This window comes from Onychostoma macrolepis, chromosome 04 (genome assembly GCF_012432095.1).
Source record: "Onychostoma macrolepis isolate SWU-2019 chromosome 04, ASM1243209v1, whole genome shotgun sequence".
In the NCBI taxonomy this organism is placed as follows: domain Eukaryota; kingdom Metazoa; phylum Chordata; class Actinopteri; order Cypriniformes; family Cyprinidae; genus Onychostoma; species Onychostoma macrolepis.
The window spans coordinates 17054977-17082874 of record NC_081158.1 but is presented as its reverse complement, the minus strand read 5'-3'; the positions used below and the strand labels follow the sequence as shown (position 1 = coordinate 17082874).

The 27898-nt window shown below is 35.2% G+C and overlaps 1 protein-coding gene across 4 annotated transcripts in view; it reads left to right on the top strand.

The window, feature by feature from the left end:
- Nucleotides 1-25018, top strand: part of LOC131538569 (copine-8) — a 113045-nt gene extending 88027 nt beyond the window's left edge. For all 4 annotated transcript variants that reach the window (XM_058772460.1, XM_058772462.1, XM_058772463.1 and 1 more), the window contains 7 exons: nucleotides 7518-7564; nucleotides 8614-8795; nucleotides 9728-9855; nucleotides 16998-17100; nucleotides 18883-18940; nucleotides 19651-19724; nucleotides 22154-25018. In XM_058772460.1, the coding sequence (XP_058628443.1) occupies nucleotides 7518-7564; nucleotides 8614-8795; nucleotides 9728-9855; nucleotides 16998-17100; nucleotides 18883-18940; nucleotides 19651-19724; nucleotides 22154-22342 (781 nt within the window). In that variant the 3' untranslated portion in view covers nucleotides 22343-25018. The remainder of the gene's footprint in view (nucleotides 1-7517; nucleotides 7565-8613; nucleotides 8796-9727; nucleotides 9856-16997; nucleotides 17101-18882; nucleotides 18941-19650; nucleotides 19725-22153) is intronic.
- Nucleotides 25019-27898: the final 2880 nt, after the last annotated feature.

Here is a 27898-nt window from a genome sequence, read left to right as displayed (position 1 = left end):
TGCACTGTAGTGATTTTACCCTGGCTTTGTGTCATAGCAAACTCTTTATGTGATATTGTTTGAATTTATTTAACCAATAAAGCGGCAGTGGATTCCAGAATCCAAAATGAATTATTAAATGTGTTATTAATATTTTGGACCAATTAGAATCCATATCAAAGCTCTGGTTTAATAAATATTACATTTAAAATGAAGATTGAATTAAAATTTAATTAAATATAAAGTTTAATTGCTTAAATGAAAATTTGACCTGCTATTGTTGAAAGCCTTACTGTGATAAAGCTAGTGTTATATTATATTATATATACAATTGAATTGAATTGCTTTTTTGGCTCGCTATTATTAAATGCCTTACTGTGATAAACAGCTAGTGTTTCTCCACTTATCTTTTCACTCTTTTATCCTCTTATCTCTATCATCACCATCTCTGTGTTATCTGTCTTTCTGTGGCATCCCTGAGCAGTGATTGACACTAGTGTGGAGTGCACCTCATTAGCTGCAGGAGATGAAGAGCACAGCGCTCTAGAGAGACAGCCATTGTGATGAAGAACAATCCAATCAGTTAATTGGTATTAGGGAGCCCTCAAGGAGAAGAACTCTGCAAGCATCTGCAGTCGTAAATTACAGCTTTGCGTGTAGAGTTATCTCAAAGGACAGCTGTTGTCAGCCATGTTTGTGTGTTTGGTGGAGGATTTTGCACCCTGGATTGAGCCACACTAACAGCTGTCTTTATACATCATAGGGAGAAGATCCAGAGTTTCATGATTCATTAACAATGTTATGCTGTTGCTTGTTAACTCTGCCCTTATTTGCTTTAATCTGTTGTGATCTATTGGGATTTCAGCTGGCAGAATGGATTCAGTGTTACTGTCATCAGTGTTCCATCTGTTAGCTTAACAGCTAATTAGCTCTCATTTGCAACAAAATAAGACTAACCTAACCAGAATATATGATGTGAATGAAAAGCAAAGAGAATGTCAGCCTATTTTGCTTCCATATATGTGAGCAAAACAGGATAATGAATGAGGAAAAAATCTAAGTTTGGACTTTTATCCATTTGGAAATAATTGGATCATGAAAAGTGGGCATTCTATAGGATAATGGCGCCAAATGTGAGTTTGGTAAAGTAATTGTCTAAGCAGTCATTTTGTTATTGGCTATTATCCAAAGGAACAAGGGCCTAATCAGTTGAATAAGGTATAATTCGACAAAGGTAACATACACATTTATTCTAGAATAATGTTGAGATCATATACTGTTCACAATAAGACCAGAATTGTGTATTAAGAAACTAGAGTCAATTTAGATTTCATGCTGAACTTAACAGTTCAGTGTACAGTTGTTAATTGAGTTAAAACATTTGAATATAAGAGAAGTCTCCCGTTTAAATTGTTTTTAAATTATTTGGCTTAATTTCTGCAAAGAAGTTGATTTAAGTCATATGAGTCTGTTGCTAAGCGTCTGGTTGTAAAATTCTAACACAACACATAATTTTACACTGTACAAGTTTGCCACTGCAATGTGGGGTTAACACCACAAATGGGTTTTCATAACCCCACTTCTAAATTAAAAATGTGAAATGTACTTTTACCCAGGGTTAAGCAGGGTTTAGAATGATGATAACCCAGGGTTAAGCGCAGTGTGATAAGCCTTATAGAAATTTTAAAGATATAGTAGCAAAAAAGCCTGTTTAATTCTTAGAGTTAGAGAAAGGATGGTGATATGTTCATTAAAGAAAATAAATTATGATGCATATAAGTGGACTTCCATACGTGGCTTGTAGAATATATATTGCAGTAAAAAAATGCAGTATTGACTAAATTGCTTCATCCCCTGAATCCCTTGTCTCCATATGGACAGTGGTCCCCTCACCTCCAGTCAACAACATCTGTCGTCTCCCATGCTCATGTCACAAGACATTTCTCCAGCCACCAGCTCATGCATACAGAGCACCTCATCAGCTTTCCTGAGACCTTGGGAAAAGAACAAAAACTCAACTTTTATTAATCATTCTATCACACCAATGGAAAGCTGTCCCAACATGATGGCTTTTGTCGACTTTAATCTATCTCTGTCAGGACTCTACAATAAGAATGTTGTTTTTTTTTTGTTTGTTTTTTTTTCCTGGTATGGTCAGGCCAGTATTTCATAATTCATACCTCTGACAATGTTTTCTGGCCCTACCACAAAAGAAAAAAAAATTGGATGTAGTGAGTGACAGAAAATAGTTATATATCAAATTGTACTGAATTGTAGAAATGTCACTGTACCATGATTGCATGTGTATATCATGGATACATTTTAAATATGCACAGTATGAAGTTACTGATCTTCATAAGACTTTATTTAATTTCCTCATACTCACACCAATACCATTCTTCTTTACCCACATAGAAGCAGGTGTCTTTGGGATTTAGTTAAAGGGGTCATATGATGCTATTTTAAAGATCATTATTTTGTGTATTTGGTGTAACAGAATATGTTGACATGCTTTAATGTTCAAAAAACACGTTATTTTGTCAAATACTGTATATTATTGTAGTTCCTCTATGCCCCGCCTCTCTCAAACGCGTAGTTTTCTACAAAGCCCCTCCTTCCAACAAGTGCAGTCTGCTCTGATTGGCCAACTGACCCAGTGCATTGTGATTGGCCGAACACCACAAGCACACCCCTTACCATAATCGCAAACTTCAGCTTTCAAGTTAGTTTTATCAGTTCAAGCCTGAGAGGGGAACAGAGTCGCGTGACAAACACAGTGATGATGCCCGTATGTATTTGCAGTACACAAGCCGCGGTTAAGACGATTTCTGACAGGCTGTACACTCCGCTGTGATGTGACCCTGTTCCCCTCACACACACACACACACACACACTCACACACAACGCGTTACGCGCAAACTCCTCAAACAGTCAATAGCAAATACTTGAACTAATAACAAAACATACTTAGTCGCTGATTCAGAAGCGCCAGATTGTCAGCAAAGTCGGAATTGACCCTTTTTATAATTTTTTTAGAAATAGTCTTGGTGCACAGCCAGCCTTGTACTCTACTAGGTTCACAAAACTGTCGTCCATAAAATGCGTTGCACAAATTCGAACATTTGGGTTGTGCTGTTGTGTTGTAAACAAATCTTAACCAATGATTCCTAATTGCATCTACTTTCGGAAGGCCAAATAAAGTGCTTTTGCTTTCGCATAGAAACACACAGCGTCTCCCTGACATGGCTGCATCAACACTACTGCGGTTACTGAAACCACGCCTTCTTTCCTCGCTTGCACATTTGGGTGGCATTACGTAAATATTTCCACTTCGTGACGTAGACATGTGGGGGCGTGTTTGAATGAGCCGTTTTAGGGGGCGTGGTCGAGTCTTAACTTTTATAAAGAATATGTCTTTGGGTTTGAGACTTTAGTCTTTGCAACTGTAGGGATCTTATCTATGCACGAACAGCTTGTAACACTCCAAAGAGAAAGGAAAACTTGAAATCGCATCATATGACCCCTTTAAATAATGAAACCTGATATTCTTGCGGATATTCTCTGAACATCTGAGTCCCATCTGTGGCAGAGGCAGCCCTCATCTTCCAACTCTCATTTTCTCAGACACTGAGTTTAACACCTGCATTCACAGAAACCGCCCCCATTACAAACACTTAGATTGCAGGTACCACAATAGGTTGCTGCTGCCACAAAGCTCTTAGTTATGAAACTGTCATCCCCTATTGGACGGAATACATGTAGTGCATGGCTGTGATCTTTTCCCCTTTAACCTTCTGTTGAATGCTTTTCTCTGTTTGGATGTTTGATTCTGCTATGAATTCTGCTATAGTCAGGTACCACTCACATAGCTATAGATTGTTTTTTAGCTCTCTTCGGGAAACAAATTGGGACAAGAAATCCCAGGGGGTTACAGCAGAATGAAAATGAGGTTCTGTGTGAGTAAGCCTGGTGTCTATTTGAGAGAAAACAGAAACATTTGCAGAAGTCTTTTTGGTAGGTTTTGATGTTTGATTTTGGAGCACTCTGTTGAGAAACTTTGGGGCGCAATCCTTAGTCAGGAATCCCAAGAGAATGTGTTATATATACAGCAATTAAGACTGTTCACTCTGTAACTCTTTAACTAGTAATGAATACATATCAATCAAACATTTAACACCTGTCACACAGGCTTCATTTAATTTGCCCTCTTCATCAAGGGCTGTTCAATCCTGCTCAGTGAGATCTATCATTATTCAGAACCCTGCTTTAACACACCTGTCTGTAATTTTTAATGAACCCCGAAATCCTCAGGTGTGATTGATTAGAGTTGGATCTAAACTCTGCAGGAATCTAGATCTAGATCAAGAGCAGGAATGTGCTGGTGTCCCACAGGGCTCAGTGTTAGCGCTCTTACTTTTCTGTTGCTACATTAAATCTCTCTGCACTGTCACCCAGTAGCATGTGTTTTCTTCTTGCTGCTTTGCTGATCACATGCAGGTGTACATTTCATCACACTTTTTTGCCTCTATGTCAGGTTTTTCAGAGAACATTACACCCTCTCTGACATATAGACCTTGAGGACTACTCATCACCTCATGCTCTTAAAAAAATGGCTTCCTTTTTCTTCCAGCCAAAATTTGTCACCCACAGGTGTGTTAGACCATAAAAAAGTCACCCCAGAAGACCATTTGTGGACAACATTGTAGCAACTGTCTATTCAAATAATTCACCATAACATAAGCAAAATCAGGCCCTTCCTGGACCTCAGCTCTAATTTATAGTCATTTCACAAGTAGACTACTGTCACATGTCCCCTCAAGTGCACCAAGAACGTAGCTGTTCAGTTGTGTGAAACCTCTGGAAATACTGTCATGTTCACCTCTGCTCAAGGGCCCTCACTAGCTGTCAGTTCCTTCCAGAATCAATCAAGATTCTGGCCTGCAATGGTACCAGTGGCCTGAATGATCTTTTGTGAAGCTGTACACATTTGTCCAGTGTTTCCTACAGAATTCTACTTCTGTCAACCCTTTTTTATATATGGTATTGGTTGACTAGCCTCAACTGGCTTAGATAACTAGCCTCAAACATTACACATAAAAAACTTCTCTTGCTTGGCCATAAAAATATATGTACAGTATATTCAGGGAATTAGAATCTATGCATGCTAGAGGCCTTTGTTGGCCTTTTGATAGCATGCCTAGAAAAGAAGCATCTGGGAGTGGTTAAAATTTCACGTTGCTTAACTAACAGCGATTGAATAGCTAGAGATGGGTAAGCTTCTGTGCTATTGGCTTCTAGTAGAATAGAATAGAAAAAGCTTTTTATTGTCATTGTACAGCTGTACAACTAAATTTTTTTAGGGGTTAATATTTGGTGGCGGATCATGTGAGGTCCACTCCAATTGCTTTGCTTTTGCATTCAATTGGAGCTCAACTTTGTTTAATACATACTGTATGGTAGAGTCTGTGACATGACGGCATGATTTATGAAATAAAATATTTAGAGAAAATGGTGTTTTTCCATTCAGTTGTTTCCTTTGCTCTGTTGGTATCTGGAGTGTGAGTTTTGATTTTCATCCATTCAGAGGTTCTAATAGATAAATAAGATAAGAGTATCTCTAGATAAAAAAGCAAAACAAAGATGAACCTGTACACTGCACCTGCAGATGGTAGTGATGCTTTTACTCTCGTTTCTCTAATATAGATTCATAAGCTAAGTCATGGCCATTAATATCCATTTGGATTTGTACTAGTTTGGGGACTTTTTAAGCTTTATCAGAGACATGAACATTACTTTTTGAAGATGAATTACAGAATAAATGAATGAATGAATGAAGAATTTAGCCAACCAAAATCCCATGAAAAACAGGAATCATTTATGAATATTAAAATTTTATGCAACAATTAATATGCTTTTATGACACACTGTGTGTGGTGTGTCACAAACATGTTTTCTGAGAGCTGTAAGCATTATACTAACAGATGGTATGACTGGCTCAGTCTCAACTGAATGAGTAATGGTAGGATATCTTTACTCAGCCGTCTCATGCTCCTTCTCATCTGTGAAATCACCAGGATATCACTTTCCAATGTCTACATTAGCAGCTACCTTTAAGGCAGCATCCTAACCAATTATGCGCCCTTATGAGTGAATGATTTGATAGCTCATTGTGCCTATTATTGTTTTAGACCCCATTATTATTGTTTTGCGTATTATAGTATTATCTATTATTGTTTTTGTTGAATGGGAAATAAATGAATACTGAAAATTCTTCATAATATCTTCTTTTGTGTGCACTATATTGTTATGCTATAAAGACCAGTCATTGGAGACACACAAATGACACTCCTCATGCAGAGTACTCAGTATCGGTTGATTCCAATTGGGATTTGGTGTTAGCATGCTATTAAGCTGGTATTGTGCCTAAAATCTAGTTCTTCTCAAGAGCCATTTGGTGTTTCTTCAACTATGGGAATTTAGCACTGTAATAAATCTAATTTCTAATTTTTGTTATATGAAGGTCATATCTGTTTTGGAAACATACTATACTACAGCCAAACTACTTCCAGCCTGGGTGCTTGATGTTTACATGACCATTTCTAGTTGCAGCTTATGAAAATAATGTCGTTTTTGGTTAGTTTTAGACATGCTGGAATGCTTAATTATCAGGAAATCAGACCATACAAATTCATGCGCACACATTTTAAGAGTGTATTTCTGGTTTGGGTATGTGTGTGTGTGTGTGACTGCAGCTGTAATCTTGGTAATGAGAGTAGTCTAATGAGAGGAGACAGATCTGTACTTACGGCATTAGTTAGTTTGGCTCAATGTCCCAGCAAACACAGACCCATCCCAGCTCAATGTATCCAGCTTATCTATTCTCCTGGTGCAACGTTAAAAGAACAAATAAGAGAAAAACACACATACATGAATAACAACCATTCATTACTGATGCCTTTAATATCCCTGAAAGCACCATAATATGTTTTAGACTCAGAGTAGAATTCACTCTGTTCTACATTCTTGTGAACTAACTTGCAGTCTACTGCTTACATTGGCAGCTACCTTGTAAGGTAGCATCCTAAATGATATGGAACCTTAAAAGGGAGTAGTTTGGAACACCGTAAACTTTCTAAATGGTCAGTCACGCATGCCAAATAGGGCTCCTTATGTGAGACTCAGTATCACATTAGTGTAATGCTAGCATGTTGCTAAGCTAACAACACAATACTCACTCTAAGCACAAAACATATACAACACAAGCAAATATTGTTCATGCTCAAATGACATCTATATCAGAACATGACCTTTTACATTGTTTTTGTGTTTTTATGGTATATTTTACACTTACATTTCAGGTGTATCTCGATTTATCAGTTTCCTTATACTTTCCTAAAAAGGAGAGTATAAGGAAATGGATTTTTACCATGTTCGCTTTTTAATAATTTGCTTTTATTGCACCAGGAGCATCATAATGTTCACAAGATTGAAGTATGACTGGAATAACCATTACCTTTCTCTGTCTCTTTGTTGTGCAGGACTCAGATTAATTTCACAGTGGCGATTGATTTTACAGCTTCTAACGGTGAGTGCCGTCTCTATCAGAAGGCTGATGGAATTATTGAAATGTATGCAGATGAGGCATGAAAAAGGGCTAGTAATAGTTGTCCTCTATCATAATGAGTGAGGTTTAATGCGATAAAGAGCTCTGATCTGTGTGATTATACTGAGAGGCCTGCCTTTTACATTCATTTGTAGATTCAAAGGGAATACCACAAAGCCAACTGAATTACAGGGCCATCCTGGCAAATCTATTTTTATACATCACTAGCTTTCATAATTTGTTTTCTTCTGGATTCATAATATCAGCCTCTCAGAGAACACAAAGAATAAAGAGAGGGAAAATTACAATTTTATATTTATATACTTCTATATACTACCATCCTGCTAAAAAACAAACAATAGAAGCCCAATAGAAACCATCACAGAAATTCCACTAAAATACCATTATAAACCCTTAGCTTTTTCCAGTAAAACCATTACAAAATTCCTTTTTGTAGTGTGTTTTGGGCATTTTCACAATAGGATTTAACATCCCACCAATAGAATCCATCACATACCAGTAGACACCATTATAGTTTCCATTAAAACCAATACAATTCCCATAACCATTAAAACCATTACATTTTCTATTGTATTTTGGGCAGGGTTCTATAGTTTTTTTCAGCAGGGATATTCTAGATCCCTTAACTCTACCCCATACCATAACTACTACAACAACTACTTTACTATCAATAAGCACTAAACTATTCATACCATTGAATAGTTTCATAATAATTTTGAATGTATCGTATTGGTCGTAAATAACTCTGAGCATTGTTACATTATATTAGTAGTATCCATAGTTATACTGTTAGAGTGTATTATGCATTGAAATACATCATGAAACAAGACCATATTTAATGTGTCACATAATGCTATTACGAGTTATGATGTATTATACTATTCATTAGTGTAGCCTTGAACATGTACAGTTTCTACTTTAAACGTGGTTGACAATTAAATTAGAATACTCTTCCTGTCAAATAGTTAAGTTGCACTAAAAGTACACATTTTCTTTCATATGGTTCTCAGGCAACCCAGCCCAACCCACTTCCCTCCATTACATGAATCCCTATCAGCTCAACACCTACGCCATGGCACTCAAAGCCGTGGGGGAGATCATACAGGACTATGACAGCGACAAGATGTTCCCCGCACTGGGTTTCGGAGCCAAGCTGCCTCCTGATGGGAGAATATCCCATGAGTTTGCCCTGGTAAGCAGTTCTTAAAACACCTGTCCAGCAGAGATAGACACAGGATATCCAGTTTGTGAGGAAAAAAGTCTTTAATATCGTTTTTCTGAATATTATATTCGCTGGTATTGTCTCTAGACAAAACAATACACAAAGCTTTCAATTTCAGAACAGATTTTTTAGAGATGGACACTTGACAGATGCCTACATTCTCTACAAATCTATTTTTATAGTTCTAGTATTTTTTTTTTTTTTCTGAGTCCTAAATATCTCTTGTACTTTTTTATTCCTTATTCTCATATTAAAAGAAACAAATTGGAATGACACAAGAGCTGGATGTTCCTGGTTTTTGTGTTGTAGAGAGAGTGAACTGAATGCTTTTGTGTATAAAAAGTTACAAATTTTCACCTTGTGAATGAGGAAACTGGCAAAAAAAACATCTGTAGACTTGCGTTGAAAGAGTTCAAAGAGTTGAAAGGGTTCAAAGAGTTGAAAGGGTATTTTTGACTTGGGCTAGAAAGTAACCACTTAGCAACCACCCTAGCAAATGCAATATAATGCATTAAAAAATCAGAATTCTTAGCAATTACATAACATCACATACCACCCTAGCATCCACCCAGAACATTTGCATAGCAGCGCAAAAAAAAAAGAAAATATCAAATCATAACACCTAATAATAACCACAGAGCAATGTCCTGGCAACCACCCAAAACATCCCACCAACCAAACAGCAACGCACTAAAAAACACTTCATAGCAACCGCATAACACCCTGGCAACCCTAAAAGTGGAACTTACATTTTATTCAAAGAATGTAAACATCTATTTATGTCTCTAAAATGTAGACTTTCTATTGTGAGTTATCACATCTCCACCAGATGTTGAACCACGAGACCCTGTCTGTTTGATTATTTGATTTCACATTAGTTATTTTTGTCTTTGTTCCTACAGAATGGAAACCCTCAGAATCCATATTGCAATGGCATTGATGGAGTCATGGAGGCGTATTACCAGAGTCTAAAGTCTGTTCAGCTCTACGGTCCAACCAACTTCTCACCTGTCATTAACCATGTAGCCAGGTACAGTACTTTCAGAACATTTTAGAAACAGAGACATAATGTGCATACGCACACAGCTGCACATATCTTTTGCAAGTATATCGTGCTTTTGTACATGTATTCATGTATTACTATTGTGGTAACAAACCTCATTACTAAAAATCATCATGAAATCTAAATTTGGCAATTATTATTTTTATGGAATGTTGCAATGTTTATTAATTTAGCCAAATTCCTGAAAGAGATGAAGGTAAATGGCAGTGGTAAGAAAGCAACACATACTTTAAGACTGCAATCTGACATATTTCATAACACAACGATACACAAAATCAGGCTTGCGTTGATCAGATAAGTGATAAGCTAGGTTACTAACTATTAATAAGCAGCAAATTAGTTTACTGAGGCGAAAGTCATAGTTATAATGGTTTGTTAATGGCAAGAATCGGACCTTAAAATAAACTGTGACCAAATTGTTGATTCTGATTGGTCAATCACAGAACTGAGTGGTGAAATATTTTTGTATATTGACCATTACACTACCGTTCTACCTTTTTTATGGACTTTCATGCAACTCAAAGAAGTGACTACTGACTGTAATAAAAAATACCCTTGGAAAACCGTGTTCATTTTATTATATGGTGAACATTCAAACTTTGAGAGATGGCTAGAAAAACTAGTATAAAGTTGAATGCTCCTTCCATTGCTGAAATGAACCAAGACGACAACAAACTTGCAATGATTGAGAATTACAATATCATTCAGCAAACAATGCAGGTTTTGCACATTTTCAGAGGTTGGCAACAGCTAAACATTCTCAAGCCGTGCGTTATCACCCAGGTGCAATATCCAAACAAAGTGTGTGACAGTTACACAGAGATAATCGAATCCAAAATGGCCTCCAAGGCACAATATATGACCTTTAAATCACTTTAAATGAGCCGTGGAACTAGACTTGCAGAGGTGAGACTATGAGATTTGATCACATGCTGCTCCAAATAAGATCATCCCATCTGTATCATCCATCAAGTGATGTGAGGAAGAACATTAAATGACCATCATAAATGTGACACAATGGCCTGAAAATGAGATCTCTGTAATACCCACACAGAATTTTCTAGTATGAGGCCCTAAATCCTGTATTTTTTTTTTTTTTTTTTTTTACATTTTTCATGCAATGAACCCCCCAAAAATGATAATCACCTTCAAGGCCTTTCCTGACATATATATATATATACACACTGCCGCTCAAAAGTTTGGAATCAGTAAGATTTTTAATGTTTTTTAAAGAAGTTTCTTCTGCTCATCAAGGCTGTATCTATTTTATCAAAAATACAGAAAAAAAAACTGTTATTTTGTGAAATATTATTGCAATTTAAAATAACAGTTTCTATTTTAATATACTTTAAAATATAATTTATTTATGTGATCAAAGCTGAATTTTCAGCATCATTACTCGAGTCTTCAGTGTCACATGATCCTTCAGAAATCATTCTAATATGCTGATTTATAATCAATGTTGGAAACCGTTGTGCTGCTTCATATGTTTTTTTGGGACCTGTGATATATATATTTTTTTAAGATTCTCTGATTAATTTAATTAATCAGAGATTAATTAATCTGATCTAAGTTAAAAAGAACAGCATTTATTTAAAAAAAGAAATTTTGTGTTACAATATACAATGCTATTCAAAAGTTTGTGGTCAGTACATTTTTTCTTTTTTTTTTAAAGAAATTAATACTTTTATTCAGGAGGGATGTGTTAAATGAATAAAAAGTCATAGTAAAGACTTATATTGTTAGAAAAGATTTCTATTTTGAACAAATGCTGCTTTTTTTTCAACAGTTTCAACACTCATAATAAATCAGCATATCAGAATGATTTCTGAAGGATCATGTGACACTGAAGACTGGAGTAATGATGCGCTGTGTCACAGAAATAAATTCTATTTTGAAGTATATTAACATAGGAAACCAATATTAGAAATTGCAATAAGATTTCACAATATTTCTGTTTTTTTTTTTTTTTTTTTTTTTTTGATCGAATAGATACAGCCTTGATGAGCAGAAGAGACTCCCTTAAAAAACATTACAAATCTTACTGATCCCAAACGTTTGAGTGGCAGTGTATATATATATATATATATATATATATATGTGTGTGTGTGTGTGTGTGTGTGTGTGTGTGTGTGATACATATATATGATTTAATTCAACATTTAATGGGTGGAGTTAGGCTCTGACCAGGGGTTTAGTTACCCTTTAATTTAATCAACACTGGAAAATTGTAACCTAAAAATGGTAACATGTAAATTAACTGGTTTTATTTAAATTAAATTGAATTTAATGTCTAAAAAAAGTTATTTAGCATTACTCAATCAAACTAACTGTATTGTTGCACCAACAATGTTAATTTCAATCAGGTAAGAGTTAAATTGGGTAAAAAAAACAAACAATATCTTTAAGTTAACAATTGCAGTTGATCACTTTTCTTTGTAATATATTTTTTGATACTTTTCCGCCCAGAATCCGGTTGGCAAACTTCTGCACTAAATCAAAGCTGTTCCTAATAAATATAAGCTCATGTGGTTCTTATCAATTTAAATTTGAAAATAGAGTAAATTGTCAAATTTAAGGAATTGAAGCACAGGGTTGTATTCAAAAAGAATACAAAAAATAATTTGGAATTCTTAATATTTGAATTTGGAAATAAATGTGCACTGTACAAATGAGCTTGCTTCTATTATATAAAATATAATAATTAATAAGATCACATTCAAATCCATAACTTCATAGAAATATGTGTAAAGTGTAGTTCCAGGAGTGATGTCTAGTGACATGATCTACTGTGGTGGCAACTACCACCCTAAGAAAAAGTGTTGCCACCCCATCTTCCACACCAGAATTATTCCAGTATAGTTATTTGTACCGCTTTTCAGCAGTGCACTTCAAAGCGATGACAAAAAAGAGTGTACCATGAAATAATGACAAGAAAACACGTCTTTCTATAAGCTGTCCTCACATGCTGCACACACAGTGTCCAGTGTAGTCAGCTTTATTGGCTCAAATGCCACCAGTTCTTTTTAGTGAGTCATAAACACAAAGCACAACCAGTGTTGCCAGTTTCACAAACAAATGACTGTTTTCCCATTTGTTTGTGAATTGGAAAATTACTGCTTTTCGGCTAACTCTGAGAAATCTAATCCATTCGGAGAGGATGTCTGGTATTGTCGTTTTATTTCCCACAACACTTTTTTCCATTTATTTTGCTTAACTATATATGAACTAACTATTTTCTTGGGACACGTGGATTCTCTGACTGTCCACTCCACTTTCATCATGGATACAGATCTTTCTAAAAATGAAATCAATATTAGGAAGATTACGATCACGGAAATCAATAGCAGATAAGAATCTGGGTAAGATTAACTAGAAAATATCTTGTAAAAGAATTTGAAGGTCAGAATTGTCAGATACTACTAATAGACCTACTCTTACAAGCTCAGAGACATTTAGAAGCTATTGATGTCTTTAATAGACTCTGGATATTGATATTTTATTGATTTTAGAGTATTAACAAAATTGATAATTACACATCTAAATGTATGTAAAAAAAAAAAAAAAAAATTAATGTAAAATTTTTGTTGTTGTTGTTTTACTCAGTTAAGAAAAATTAAGAACCTCAGGAAATATTATCAAAAATGTTTTAAAATAATTTGCATTACTTTTCCATTTTGTTTAATTTAAATTTAAGGTTGCACTTTATTTTAAGGTCCAGTTCTCACTATTGACAAACCATTAACTATGACTTTTGCTTCAATAAACTCCTAATTTGCTGCTTATTAATACACTGTTTTTTGTGGGAGATTCTCACATTTTTGTTGTATAAACTTAAAACGACAAGTTGAGAAAACTCAAAAATCTGCTGAAGCTGGTTGCCTTAAAATTTTAAGTTGGCTCAACTTTTTTTTTTTACAGTGTAGTTAGTGAGGTAGTTACTAAGTTTAGGTATTGGCTAAGATAATGGATGTTGAATATGGTCATGCAGAATATGTGCTTTATAAGTACTAATAAACAGCCAATATGTTAATAATAGGCATGCTAATACGCAACTAGTTAATAGTGAGAATTGGTCCCTATGCTAAAGTTCACCAAATTTATTTAATTTGTTAATTAAATTTGTTTATTGACAAATACAATTAAGAACCTCTCCAACAAACTAAAGTGACAATAATTGTAAAATCCAAAACTAATAATAAATAATTTTAGATTTAAACTGCTGATTTTGTCTGGCCAGAGGAGAATGACACTATTTTGACACTATTTCCCCGTCTAAATACTGTAAAGCTGATGTAAAGCTGCTGTGACACAATTTGCATTGTTAAAAGCGCTATACAAATAATAGTGACTTGACTTAACTAATAATTAATTCATTTATGTCTTACTCGCTATAAAAAGTGATAAAGCAACATAATTAGTATTTTAAAAAGAAGGTTTCTGGAAGCAAAGCTGCTTAAAAAGTCAACAATCACTGTTGTGCTCAATCAGTTCCTGAACAAAAATAATTTATTAATCTAGGTGGCTGTGTGCATGTTAGCTGGTATTTCCCTATATGATCTGCTAAGAAAGCCTCAACACGTTTCTACAGGTGTTATGAGATTAATAAATTGTCTCTTGTTTTTTCCAAAATATGACAGTTGTTTTTACAGTTGAACATGTTTCTAAAACTCGTTATGTTTTGTTATTGCACTTCAGACTTCTTTGCTCACAAATCCCATGTTAAATCCACACTAATTAATGGTTTAAAGGGAGCCAACAGTCAGTGGACTGACACATCCTCACACCGTGCATCTAATTATACATCCATTTCATGGATTTTCTGAGGATGGGAAGTAAAAGACAGACCATCAAGTCATTATCACCCCTCTGTTCCACACACACACACACACACACACAGTCACTGTGGTGTCCACTCATTGGCGCTGACGACAGATCTGTCACACTGAACCGCTCTAATCTCTCTGTGTGTATTTGCTGTAGGTCGCACCCACACAGTTTAATAATAAACTGTTTTTATATTGCTCTTTCAGAGCTAATGTGCTGTTTGCCTGGATTTTCTACTGTGCACATTTTTGTAACTGGGGAAAGCGAAAAATAGAAAACTCAACAATTAAAAGACTAAAAACATGTAGTTTTTAGGACTGTAAAGCTCGGTAGTTTCTGAACAGATGTGTTTTCAACGTGCCATAGTTGCCTAGTTCACAAAATGCCAGTGTGTCCACAAGTGGATTTTTAAATTCACGCATTTTCAGTGACAGGTGAATAAATGTTTTGAGTGTTACTGTGTACAGCGCCTTCCAAATCCTCGATGGAACATCACGTTTTCAAAGATTTAATCCACCGAAGCCGATCTGAGAAAACAGAGGCTGGTAAACATATGCCGAGACTATTTCATCAATTCTCCTCGCACAGAGGTCTGTAGTGGATATTCACCAAAGATCAGCTTGAAGCACAAATCACAGAGAGTTGAAGGAGGCTAGTAAAGGGTGTCAAGTATCAGTACTCTGAACAACTACACCCTTCAGTACAGTGTGTGGAAGAAAGAGACTGATGAATCCACGATGCATCCAGATCTAAAAATGAGACCAAAAGGAACCTAAGCTTTATTTTATTAAAGGTGTAAAGGTAATGTGTATGACTGCCAAAGTTATGTTTAATATAATTTATAAATAAGGAAATTCATTTATTTATGATACTTATTTATTTGTTCAGTTTGATCTTTGTGATGTATAAAGACTGAAAAAAGAGCATCAGTAAATGATATCGAAAATCTATTTTCTTCTACATCTAAAACCCTTAAAAACTAAAACAATCTGTCATCTCATTAATAACTTTCTGTATGTAGAGCCCATCTGGATTTCATTTATATACAGATTTACAATTAGAACTCTTTCATGAGAAAACATATGTATTTTTACTTTTTGGTGAACTAGTAGTGAAAACGTATGAATTTTTATGATTTAATTCATATGAAAACCCAACCTTTAGGAGAAAAAAAACAAAACAAACATACGGAAAAAGAAAAAACCTAAGCAGAACAGACAAAAAAATACAAATTCATGAAATAGTTCTGAATGTCCATACTGAAAAAAAAGTGTATAGAATTTATTATATAATTAAAAAAAAAAAAAAAACATGCTACGTGTACTGCGTTAAGCTAAATGTGACTTGTCATAGCACTTGCCTATCGTTGCTCTTTTGTTGGTTTTGATTGCTTCTATTGTCCTCATTTGTAAGTCGCTTTGGATAAAAGCGTCTGCTAAATGTAAATGTAATTTACTTTGAAGCTGTTTTCACTCAGCAATTGCTACTAAATTTCTCTTATAATTGCTCCAATTATCTTTGTTTTAATGAATAAATAAATAAATAAAATTTACAGTGCATTCATTAGAAAAAATTGCACATTTCTAAAGTCAACTAGAATTACCACATTACCTACACAGACAGATCAGGTAAAAATAGGGTTACACTTTATTTTGATAGTCCACTTGATGTTCTACTACCTATAAGCAACTTTGCAACTACGTGTCAACTACATGTCAACTAATTCTCATTAATTTGCAACTACATGTCTACTAACTCTCAGTAGGGTAGGTTTAAGGTTAGTAGAATAAGTTGACATACACTTGCAAAGTTTCTAGTCAATATGTTGTATGTTGTGGACCCAACAAAATAAAGTGTTAGAAGATATTAAGCAGACAGTCGACTAATACTCTGATGACTGCTATAGTTGACAAGTAGTTGCAAAGTTACTTACTGTTAGTAGAATGTCCAAAGTGGACTATTGAAATAAAGTGTTACCAAAAATAGTTTTGCCCACATATTCCTGCATATTTTATTTAATAACACTTTTAATTGGTTTCATTTGTATTGGAGGAACAGTGTGTTACAACCACAGATTAATTAACTGTGCAGAATATATTTGCTTGTGTCTCCAAAGTTATTAATGCCTCCGAGTATTTTATTTACCTCATAAGCTGATGAAAATAATTAGAATCCAGACTGCAGTGTAGTAACACAGTAAATTCTATCACAATCCGGTTTTGGCTGTATATCCTTCAGTAATGAGATGTTTAATGAATGTAAAAATGTGCTCTCTCGTGCAGATACGCTGCCTCAGTAAAGGACGGATCACAGTACTTCATCCTCCTCATCATCACGGATGGAGTGATATCAGATATGGCCCAGACAAAGGAGTCCATTGTTAATGTAGGTGTCCGGTCTACTAAACTACATTGAATGCTCTAGTTGTATTTAGCTCTTTATAACCATCCAATCCGATCTCACAGCAGTTCGTACATATTTTACTAGGCGACTCATAAAATACGTACAATTTTGCAAAAATCGTACGAATTCGTAGGAGTGACGTCGTACGAATTCGTACGATTTTTGCTAAATTGTACGTATTTTATGAGTTCCCTAATTCGTATGAATTCGTACAAATGACCTACCCCTAAACCTACCATCACTGGGGGTCTAGACAAATCGTACAAAATCCATACAAATGAGCTGTCTCATAAAATACATACGAATTGGTCGTGAGATAGCGTTGTACCATCTGTAAAATATATTAACTCAATAGTCATTAGCCAACTTTGTAGCATGTCTTTGAATTTTTACAATATATACTGAACTTAAAAAGGTCTCCTATGACATCATAAAATGTTTATTCAATGACATTATGAAACCTAACGGAATTGTCTCCTAATTAAATTTAAAATGCTTAACTATGAAATCATAGGAACAAAAATGGTTCTTGGGACTCATAAGACTTTAAGGCAGTTAAGCTTTTTGGATTTATTTTTGTGAACTATGTGGACCATAAATATTTATTTTTATGGTTAAAAATGAAGGTCAGATGCACTTGTTTGTGCAGTTTTAAATATATTATATTATAAATATAAATAAATACATATTACAATTACTATTAATACATTTTTGTTTACATTACTAATTGAAATTTGAAAATATAAAATAAATATATTTTATATGTAAATATCAACCTGTCCTCCAACCAATACGCCCGTATAGGTCGTTTGTCCAAATCCCTGAAATACGACCCATCAGAGCGTATGCTACAATTGCGCCCCTATCGGCAACAGGACATTTTCATATTAATGTTTTGTACTCTTTTATCTGCGTCATCGTTTGGGTTTCGTGTAGCTCGGTTGGTAGAGCATTGCGTTATACGACGATATGTAATTACGTGATCATGCGATCATGGGTTCGATCCCAGAGAATGCACGCGCTCATAAAATGTGCACTAAAAATCATGATTTTGCATGATTCCTGTAAGGGGTAGGTTTAGGGGTAGGGTTAGGTGTGGTCATTCGCATTTAATTAGCCACCTAGTAAAATATGTACGAATACTGTGAGATCGGTGTAAAAAGTCCACATATTGCATTTAAATAAACACGCATTTTGATTGGTAATGACAGTCATACGTCATTTCATGACGACAGACGCAACACGAGACTGTCATTATTTTTACGCGTGCTAGAGGGCGCTTAACTTTAAAACGTAAATATAGGTCGTAATAAGGGCTTGCACAAACGACCTATAGGGTCGTTTTTTGTTGGAGGACAGGCTCGTAAATATAATGTACTAATGTTATTTCACCATAAACAAAAGCTAAATTAGCTATAATATGAGAAGAACTGAAAACTGATTTATTTAATTATATATAAATTTATATATTTATTTATTGAGGAGTATTATTTGCTTTTAGTCGAGCTGAACAGAATAGGTTAAAACCATGCTTTTTTTTTTTTTCTTGATCAGACAAACATGAAAATGCACTTTAAATAAATGATATGGTTGTTTCACTTTTTCTTTTTTTTTCGATGTACGTCAATATGATGACAGGTAATTAATAAGTAATGAAGCTTTTCATATTTATATACGGAGACTTTGGGGAATAAAACAGGCATAATAATTTTAATATAATTAATTTTAACTGCTTTCTTTCTTTCTTTCTTTCTTTCTTTCCAGGCTGCATCTCTTCCCATGTCAATTATTATTGTTGGAGTTGGACCAGCCGAGTTTGATGGTAAGTAAATGTCATTCATTCATTCATTCATTCTGCTCTTATAGATTTCATATTGCTTATATTTTCTTTTTATCCTCATTTTTCCAATAAACACATTTTACATTTTGTCATTTTATCGGTAACACTTTACAATAAGGTGTCATTTGTTAACATTAGTTAATGTATTAACTAACATGAACAAACAATGAACAATGCATTTATTACACTATTTATTAATCTTTGTTAATGTTAGTTAATGAAAATACAGTTGTTCATTGTTTATTCATGTTAGTTCACAGTGCATTAACTAATGTTGTGATTTGAATAATGCATTAGTAAATGCTGAAATGAACATTAACTAAGATTAATAAATGTTGTAGAAGTATTGTTCATTCTTTGTTCATGTTTACTAATGTTGTTAACTAATGTTAACTAATGAACCTTGTTGTAAAGTGTTACCATTTTATCTATACGACACATCCCCCCCACATGTGTTTTATCGAGATGCTCAGGTCTTGAGCTTGAGCGGATAAAAGGATTGTGTACTACTGCAGAGTAAATAAGCATGTAATGTGACAGCCATTTCCTCGTTGCACTGACAGTAATGCCGATGGGTTTAGGAATAATGAAACGAGACTAAAATACTCAAAACACACACAATTGCAGGCACTCAAATGCACAGCTTACTCCATGTTTCCATATCTCCGGTCATGCGTGTTTCTCATCCTTAGCCATGATCGAGTTGGATGGTGATGAAGTCAGAATCTCATCGAGGGGCAGATACGCTGAAAGAGACATCGTACAGGTATAATTACACAGCTAAAGTATTTATCTTTCATCACTAATACAGAGACATCACAAACAGGACAATTATAGAGGTTGGAAAATCTTGCAAGTTATATGTTCAATAGCAAATGCGCAGTAATTCACTTTCTTACCACTTGTTTTAAAAACACAGTAATTACCAAAATTATCTACAAAAATCTGTAACAGTATTCATGTAATTTAACAAGAATCACTCCTCCTGTTAACACTTTTTTGTGCAGTCTGTATATGTAATGCATTACATATGCAATGGCATTCTTAATGCATTATCCTCATAATCAGCTTGTTTGTTCTTATAAATACTTGTGCAATAGAATGCATTACAGCAGTATAGTGCAGCAAAACACATGATATATATAGAAAGTGATTACATTAACTGACCTAGAATTTTGTTTTGTTTAGAGTCTGTAAGATTTTTTATGTTTTTGAAAGAAGTCCCTTATGCTCACAAAGGCTGCATTAATTTACAATTTAAAATAACTGGTTTATTATTAATATTATTATTATTTGAATAGATTTTTTAAAAAACTAATAATAATAATAATAATAATAATAATTTTTTCTTTGATGGCAAAGCTTAATTTTCAGCAACCATTATTTCAGTCATGATCCTTAAGAAATCAACATTGAAAACAGTTGTGCTGCTTAATATTTTTTTGGAAATGTGATACTTTTTTCTCAGGATTCTCTGATAAACAGAGTGTTCAAAAGAACAGCATTTCTTGGAAATAGGACTGTTTTGTAACATTATAAATGTCTTTATAATGAAATGTAATCATCTGAAATGTATATTAGCATTCTGAGTTCTGTTCCAACTGCATGCTTTATGCAACTAAGAACGGAGCTCTCTCAGTCTCTTTCAAATGTCATTTCTTAATGCTTTCTGTGCTCCTACCTCTCTTCTTATAGTTCTTGGCGAGGTAGTCATCATCATGTGTGGGTTGCTCCACGCTTGTTAGGAAGCATGTTAACAGGCAGTGTGCATGATCAGCTACCATAGGTGGCTAGGGAGGCTTGTCTAATTAGCTGTGTCATCACGTACACACAGATTCCAGTGGATCTGGCTTTCCAGTGGCCAACATGTACTTAAAAGCCCAGTTTTTCATAACTAAACGGCTGTGTAGTGCTCTCAGAAGCAGCCGTATCTCTTAGGATAATTTGGCTTTCAGTCTCAAAGGCGTTTGAGTTGATTGGCATGCTGAGCATTCGATGGCTGTGCCCTCATTTCAAGCTAATTGCTCTTTTCAGCTTTGCTAATTCTCACAGAAATGCAGATAAATGTGAGACCTGCTTCAGATTATTTTCACCTGATGAAAGTCAACATAAAAGAGTGTGTTTATACCATAAAATCTTCTTTACATGGAAGTTAAATTGTATTTCGTAAACATTCCTCAAATTGGTCTGTTTCTTCAAAATCACAACTTTCATATGTGTTATTAAATGTGTTATTACATACTTTTTGCCATTGTATCATATTTGTTTATTTACTGCTAATGTGTGTCTCTCTGAATGGTTTGATGATGTTATGCATTGTAGATGATGACATTTTTGAGGAACGTTGTTTTTAAAGTATTCCACAATCTTTTTTACGCACTCTTTCACAGATTGGAGAGCCTCTGCCCATCTTTACTTCTGAGAGACTCTGCCTCTTTAAGACATCCCTTTTATAGTTAATCATGTTACAAACCTGATGTCAATTAACTTAATTAGTTGCTAGATGTTCTCCCAGCTGAATCTTTCCAAAATTTCTTGCTTTGTTGCCCCCGTGCCAACTTTTTTGAGACCTGTAGCAGATATCAAATTTGAAATGAGCTCATTTAGTGGATAAAAGTGTAAAATTTATCCGTTTAAACATTTGTTATGTTCAATTGTGAATAAAATATTGGCTCATGTGATTTGAAAGTTTCATTTTATTCAAATTTAAAAAACGTCCCAACATTTCCGTAATTTGGGTTGAATATTAAATACCATTAACTTACCCCCTACTATATTGTTGAAATAAGAATGTAAACATTATATTTGAACGTTCTTAACAGAAATCACTCAAACCTATGTGATAAAATTAAAAACACACACAAAAAAAAAAATCTAGTTTGTTGTGTATAATTGTCATTCAAGTTAATAGCAGGTTGCTATTAGGTCAAGTTATTCTAGTCTTTTTCTTTAAAAAATAGTTCAACCAAAAATTAAATTTCCATAATTTATGCACCTTAATGTTGTTCCAACTCTGAACTGTATGCTGAGAATTTTGAACAAAAGATGAAGAGACATATTTTTTATTATATTTATAAATAAATAAATACTGCACAGAACACAAAATAACATACTGTGAATATATGAAAATAAATATGAAATTTTGATTTTAATATAATTTAGTTTCATCTTAGGTGTACCTTTTTTCTTTTGCAGTTTGTTCCATTCAGAGACTACATTGATCGCACTGGGAATCACGTCCTCAGCATGGCCCGCTTGGCCAAAGACGTTCTTGCAGAGATCCCAGACCAGTTCCTATCCTATATGAGGACCAGAGGAATAAAGCCGTCTCCCGCTCCCCCTCCGTACACACCCCCAGGACACCCGCTGCAAACTCAGATCTAAAATGGGCCTAGGAGCGAGCCTTGCAGTATCTCAGTATCGCTTTCTCAATCACTCAGTGAGATGAAGTTTTCCTCAGCTCTCAGCTCTTTCTGTCCCTTTCTCTTTGCACTATGGGGGCTGTAGATGGACACCATGGTTAGACAGGGTTCTGAGAACAGGTTTACTTCCATTACAGGCATTCCCTGTCAGGATGTCTCTCAGTTTCACTCTCTGTCTCTCAATGCCTGGCTAGCTTGTTTCTGATGGCCACATTGTAGAATGAACTTTGCATTTCTTGTTAACCGTGAAAAGAGGGATAGTTATGTGAAGGTAAGGAAAGGCTAAAAAAAATGAGCTGACGATGTTGCGCCCTGTCTCAGAACAGCAGAGCAGCTTCCTCTTCCTCAGACAAGGAAAAGGCTAACAAATCACCAGTCGCAAACAGACTGTTGTAAATAACTTTTGAAGTAGACTTCTTCCGTCATTTCTTATCTCTTCCTCTTCTTTCTTCTCTGAGCTCTCACTCAATGTTTACATGTTAATGATTTTCTTACTGTTGGAACTAACTTTTATAAGCGTATATCTTTAACATGAACTTTGCCGTGCAAATACTCGCAGCGTGTTATCTTTGCCATGCCCGTCAGGTGGCAGGGGCTGGTGTTGTTGCGGAAAACCACATTTCTTGCATGGAAATGGTGTGCTCAGGCATGCGATGCATGTTGTGCAGCGTTCATGTTATTTGGCCTTTTCTCGTTCTCTTTTCTCTCACTCACTTTCTCTCTCTCTCTCTCTCTTTTTTTTTTTGCCCTGGCACAAGCACGATAGATGGGCACCATTGTCTATGAAGAACCTCATAGGTCTCAACGTGCTTCATTACATTTAAATCTGAGCAGCTGCTCTCAAATAAGAGCCCAGTGGTCAAAAACACAGATGCCATTATTATTTTGTGTCTTAAAACATTGTATGGATGTTTTGTAATTTTCTGTTATTTGGTGATGCTGTATTATGTTTTTCCATTAACGTGTATATTCATTCATCATATTTAATCATTACCTGGTAGAGTTGCCCAAAGATAGTGTCAAAAAAGCACAAAGCTAATTATGAAATCCTTCTTTTTGGATTTCATTGTGAATATTTAAGTGTCAAAACCTGATAAGATGCAGAATTATACACCTAATTTAATTTTTTATTTGTTTTTGCCATCCCATTATTTTTGTGAAATGTGCTGGAAAATCAGGAAAATCATTCTTTAAAGTCTCCCCTTACCCAAATAGTCACAAAACTGGGACACTAGTTCAAAACAACTGTTAAACTAGTTCAAACATGACTGTTGTTTGTATGTTTTTAGCTCCTGGTTTATGATGATTTACTTCATTTAGTAGAATTCTTCTTTCTTTGTTTTGTTTTTTTTCCTTTGCAAAGTACTAAAACAACACGTTTTTGTTCCTAAACATTCACACATAGCAAATGTGAATTTTCTAGTATGTAGCAAACTCATTTTTCTTCACACACTAGTGTAGTGAACTATTTTGGGTAACAGCCTCATGCTGAAGGGGAACGTTCCCTGTTTAACTGCTATTCTGGAATTCAGGATTGTCATTCCAGTTGTGCTGCTTTGTCACACATACAATATTCACAAGATATTAACACATAAAGCATTGACACTTGTGCCAAATCTACTGATCCAATGTATGAATGTCATTACAAAATATCAAAGGAAGTATAATTTTAAAGAAAAAGCATTTGACGAATATAATTATTTTAAAGTGATAAACTACAAGATAGAAAATGAAAAACAAAAATGTTCAAAACAAACAAACAGTATTGGATACTTAGTGGTTATAACATATCCATAATTATGTTTTAAGGTCATGACATAACATAAATTAGGTCATAAATCATGCTTTTTTTTTTTCATCATGACTTTGGTAAGCATGAACTGCACAGAATTATGGTTGAAGAATGATGCATGTGTGAAAAAGCAGCACTTGACCCTGGGAGGGTCGGTTGACGATAGTATCTCTCTTTTAGGAATGTTGGCTCTCAACATTCCTGTACTTTCCTTCAGCTCTCTTCCTCTCTGCATTGCTGGTGCAACGGCAAATGCCTCTTTGGCAAGCTCATTCACCTGTGTGTGTGAGAGAGAGTGAGTGTGTGTGTGTGTGTGTGTGTGTGTGTGTGAGAGAGAGAGAGAGAGCGAGTGGATGTCAGCTCGGCAAGCATCATCGAAGTGTTTTTAAATTTGTGACTTGACTCACATGAAATTTGTTTACTGAAGATATCCAAATATTATATTGTATGCTATTCATATCTAAATATTACGTGCACTATGTTTGCATGTACAGTTTTACAAGAGATTCATCAGTTCTTTTGTTATTGTTAGTGTTTTGAGTAAAAAAAACAAACTGGAAAATAACTGTACAAATGGCCTTAATCTCTCACTGAATTCTTGGAATTGTGCGATGCCTTCAGATATGAATTGTTATATATTTTGTGTCAGTGTACAATTGCTTTCTAGTGTATATTTTCTTTGCACAACTCATGTATGAAAAAAATTATATTGTAATTTTTTGGAATCAGTGATTAATCAAAGAAAGCATGATTGAAGTTCTGATTGTCTAGTAAATCAATATGATGAAATTATTATTTCTGTATCGAGTACTAATTTTGGAATAAACATTCTTAATATACACATTGCTTTATGATTCTGGAATGGCATTTGTTTATAATAAAAGGGTATTATGGGTGGTTGCTAGGGTAATTTTATGCAGTTGTTAAGGAGTTCTGATTGCAAAATGAATGTATCATGTCAAATACATGTCAGTAGCACCAATATATTATGGAACAGGTTACATGAGATTTGAACAAACTCATAACCCTAATTATGACCAAAAGTAATAAATAGAAAGTTAGGTTAGAACTCTAAAATGGCAGTTCAATTGTTCAGCTGGAGAATAACTATTTTTGTGACAATCTCAGGAAAAAAAAATAAAATAAAATAAAAAACTTTATCTAAGATGACAGAGGTGTCAAGAAAAAAAGTGCTATTGAGATACCAGAAAGTATAAATGAAAATAGTTTAAAATGTAATTAAAAATGTACAGTTTTACACAGTATGCATGTGGTTATTATGATGACTTTTTCAGTCTTGTACAGTTTCTGTCAAAATATTGGAATATCAAAAACTGCTTACTAAACTCTAATAAGCAAAACAATACTACATAAATGGTATCATTAGACAACTGTACAACCATAAATTTAATTTGAGAATTAACTAATCAATTTGCCTGAAACAAGTTAGAATAATATTTTTTTTAGAATAGAATACAATTGTGTGTGTATATGTGTGTGTACGTACACATACTTTGTGATGCAACATCTGAGCCCTTTTAGCCACTCCACTTACACCGCTACATAAGGAAAGCTGCAACTGTTGACTGCATAAAGTATCCAAATTCCACACAGTTTGGTTTTTTTTTATTTGTTAATTAAGCCCATCATCCAGGTTGGGAAGCACACTTCTTGTCAAGGGTGTGGGTTGCAGGGATGAAAGCTAGGACTCAACTGCAGGAAATGAAGGGCATTTTATTAACAATAAAACAAACACTACCCCATAGGGGAAAACAGACTGGCAGGGCAGGACACAAGGCACACACAACATTCGACGATGAACAGGATTGCAAGCACAAGGAGATTAAATAGGGAGCAAATGAGGAGGGTAACGAGGAACACACAGGTGGGGAAAATGAACCAATAATCAGGTAACAAGAGGGGTGGGATCAAGACAATAGACATGAGAGCACATAGACCCAAACAAGACTAGCCGTGTGCAAAACAGGATACTAACACGCAGCTAATGAGGAGACTCATAAGCCGCATGTTCACACAAAACATGGCAAACATGAAAGCACCTGCGTGCAACACAGCACAAGACAATGAAAAAGCAATACACTGAACAAAACACAACGCACGCAGACAGAGGAGCGCACGGCCCGAGCGAACGTGGAGTGTCCGAACCACGACACAAAACCAAGAATAAACTAGACTGAAGTGACAGAACCCTGACATTTCTAGTTGTTGGATTTTTTTTTTTTTTTATGTAAACACACTACTCACACTATTTGTACTACAAAATGGCACAGAATAATCCATAAAGGTGAAAAACTTGAACCCTTTGAGAAATCTGCATGGGAAAATCTTTTGCCCTCACCTGAAATTCTAAGTCACACAGATTTCTAGTGAAAAGAATGGATTTCACCTGCAATACTCTGCCAAATGTGATCACACCTGAATTGGGAGGCACATTGTTACGGAAGGAACAGAGGAAGCGTTCGGATCCATCTGCAAAGCTTTATTCAGAGACGTGGTCAATAAACAGGCAAGTTTCTGACAATGGCAAATAGGTATATAGAGGGCAAGGCAAGAGAAGTATCCTAAACAGGCATGGTCAATCGTCAGCTAACAATCTCCAGAGGGCTTAGACAAAAGAGGTAATCCGTAAACATAAACAGTATCCAAACGGCAAGGCAAAGGGTAAATCTAAGATAAACAGGCAAGAATCAAAAACACAGGAAAACAGGCAAGACTATGACTTCGACTAGATTAGGAAAACTTAAGAGAGGCTCCGTAGAGTAGCTATCACAGTGACAGATGCTAAACAATACTCGGCAAAGAGGAAGTCCATGGTTTATGTAGGGTGTGTGATCAGTGTGATCAGTGCAATCAGCTGTGTGTGTTGTCAGTGCAATGGCTGATGGGAATTGTAGTGCAAGGTAATGTGAAACAGTCTGTGTAGTGTGAGAGTCAATATGATGGAAGGGTGACCTCTGGTGGCAATCAGTCGGAAGGCCAAGAACCGGATTTGTAACACACATACTGTCTTTGCATTGTTAGCTTACAGATGCTAACATTAAACTGGAAAGAGTTATAAATCAAGTCTCCTGTGCATCTGCTTAACTTGAGGAGTGTTTATTTGTGTAGCATGCAAAGTTCAAGCGTTTCAGATCAGTCACTTGCAGTTCCATGTATATGTCTTAAGGAAACAAGGCAGCTCATTTAAATTTGGAGCAGAGTTTATGTTCTTTCTCTAACTAGAAAGCCATTAAGAATAATAACTGTTTTCTATATTGGTGTGACACTCTAATTGCAGAAGGAGCACATTGGCTGGCTGGTAAGCTCCAATTATATCAGGCTACTGAGGCGTGTGGTCCCAGAGAAGACACAGAGGGTCACCATGAACTACATGACCGTAAATAACCTAACTGCTGTGCATGGTACATGGAAGTATCCTTCCGTTTGATGAGCACTCCAACATACACGTTAATACCTAAAAGACTCACACCCAGGTTTTTACAGCTTTCTGTTAAAGTATAAAGTATGAGCAACCCGTCATCGCATTATTTCACATGACACCCGTGTAACACAGTGCCCTTTAAGTCTATTTCTATATACCATGACAGACCAGCCAATTAGTTTCATCTTACTTTGTACTTAACACTTGCATGGACTGCCATACAGTTGCTCGTACAGAGCGGGCGGCTTTCCAGTATCGCCTATACAAATTTAATTGGCTTTAAA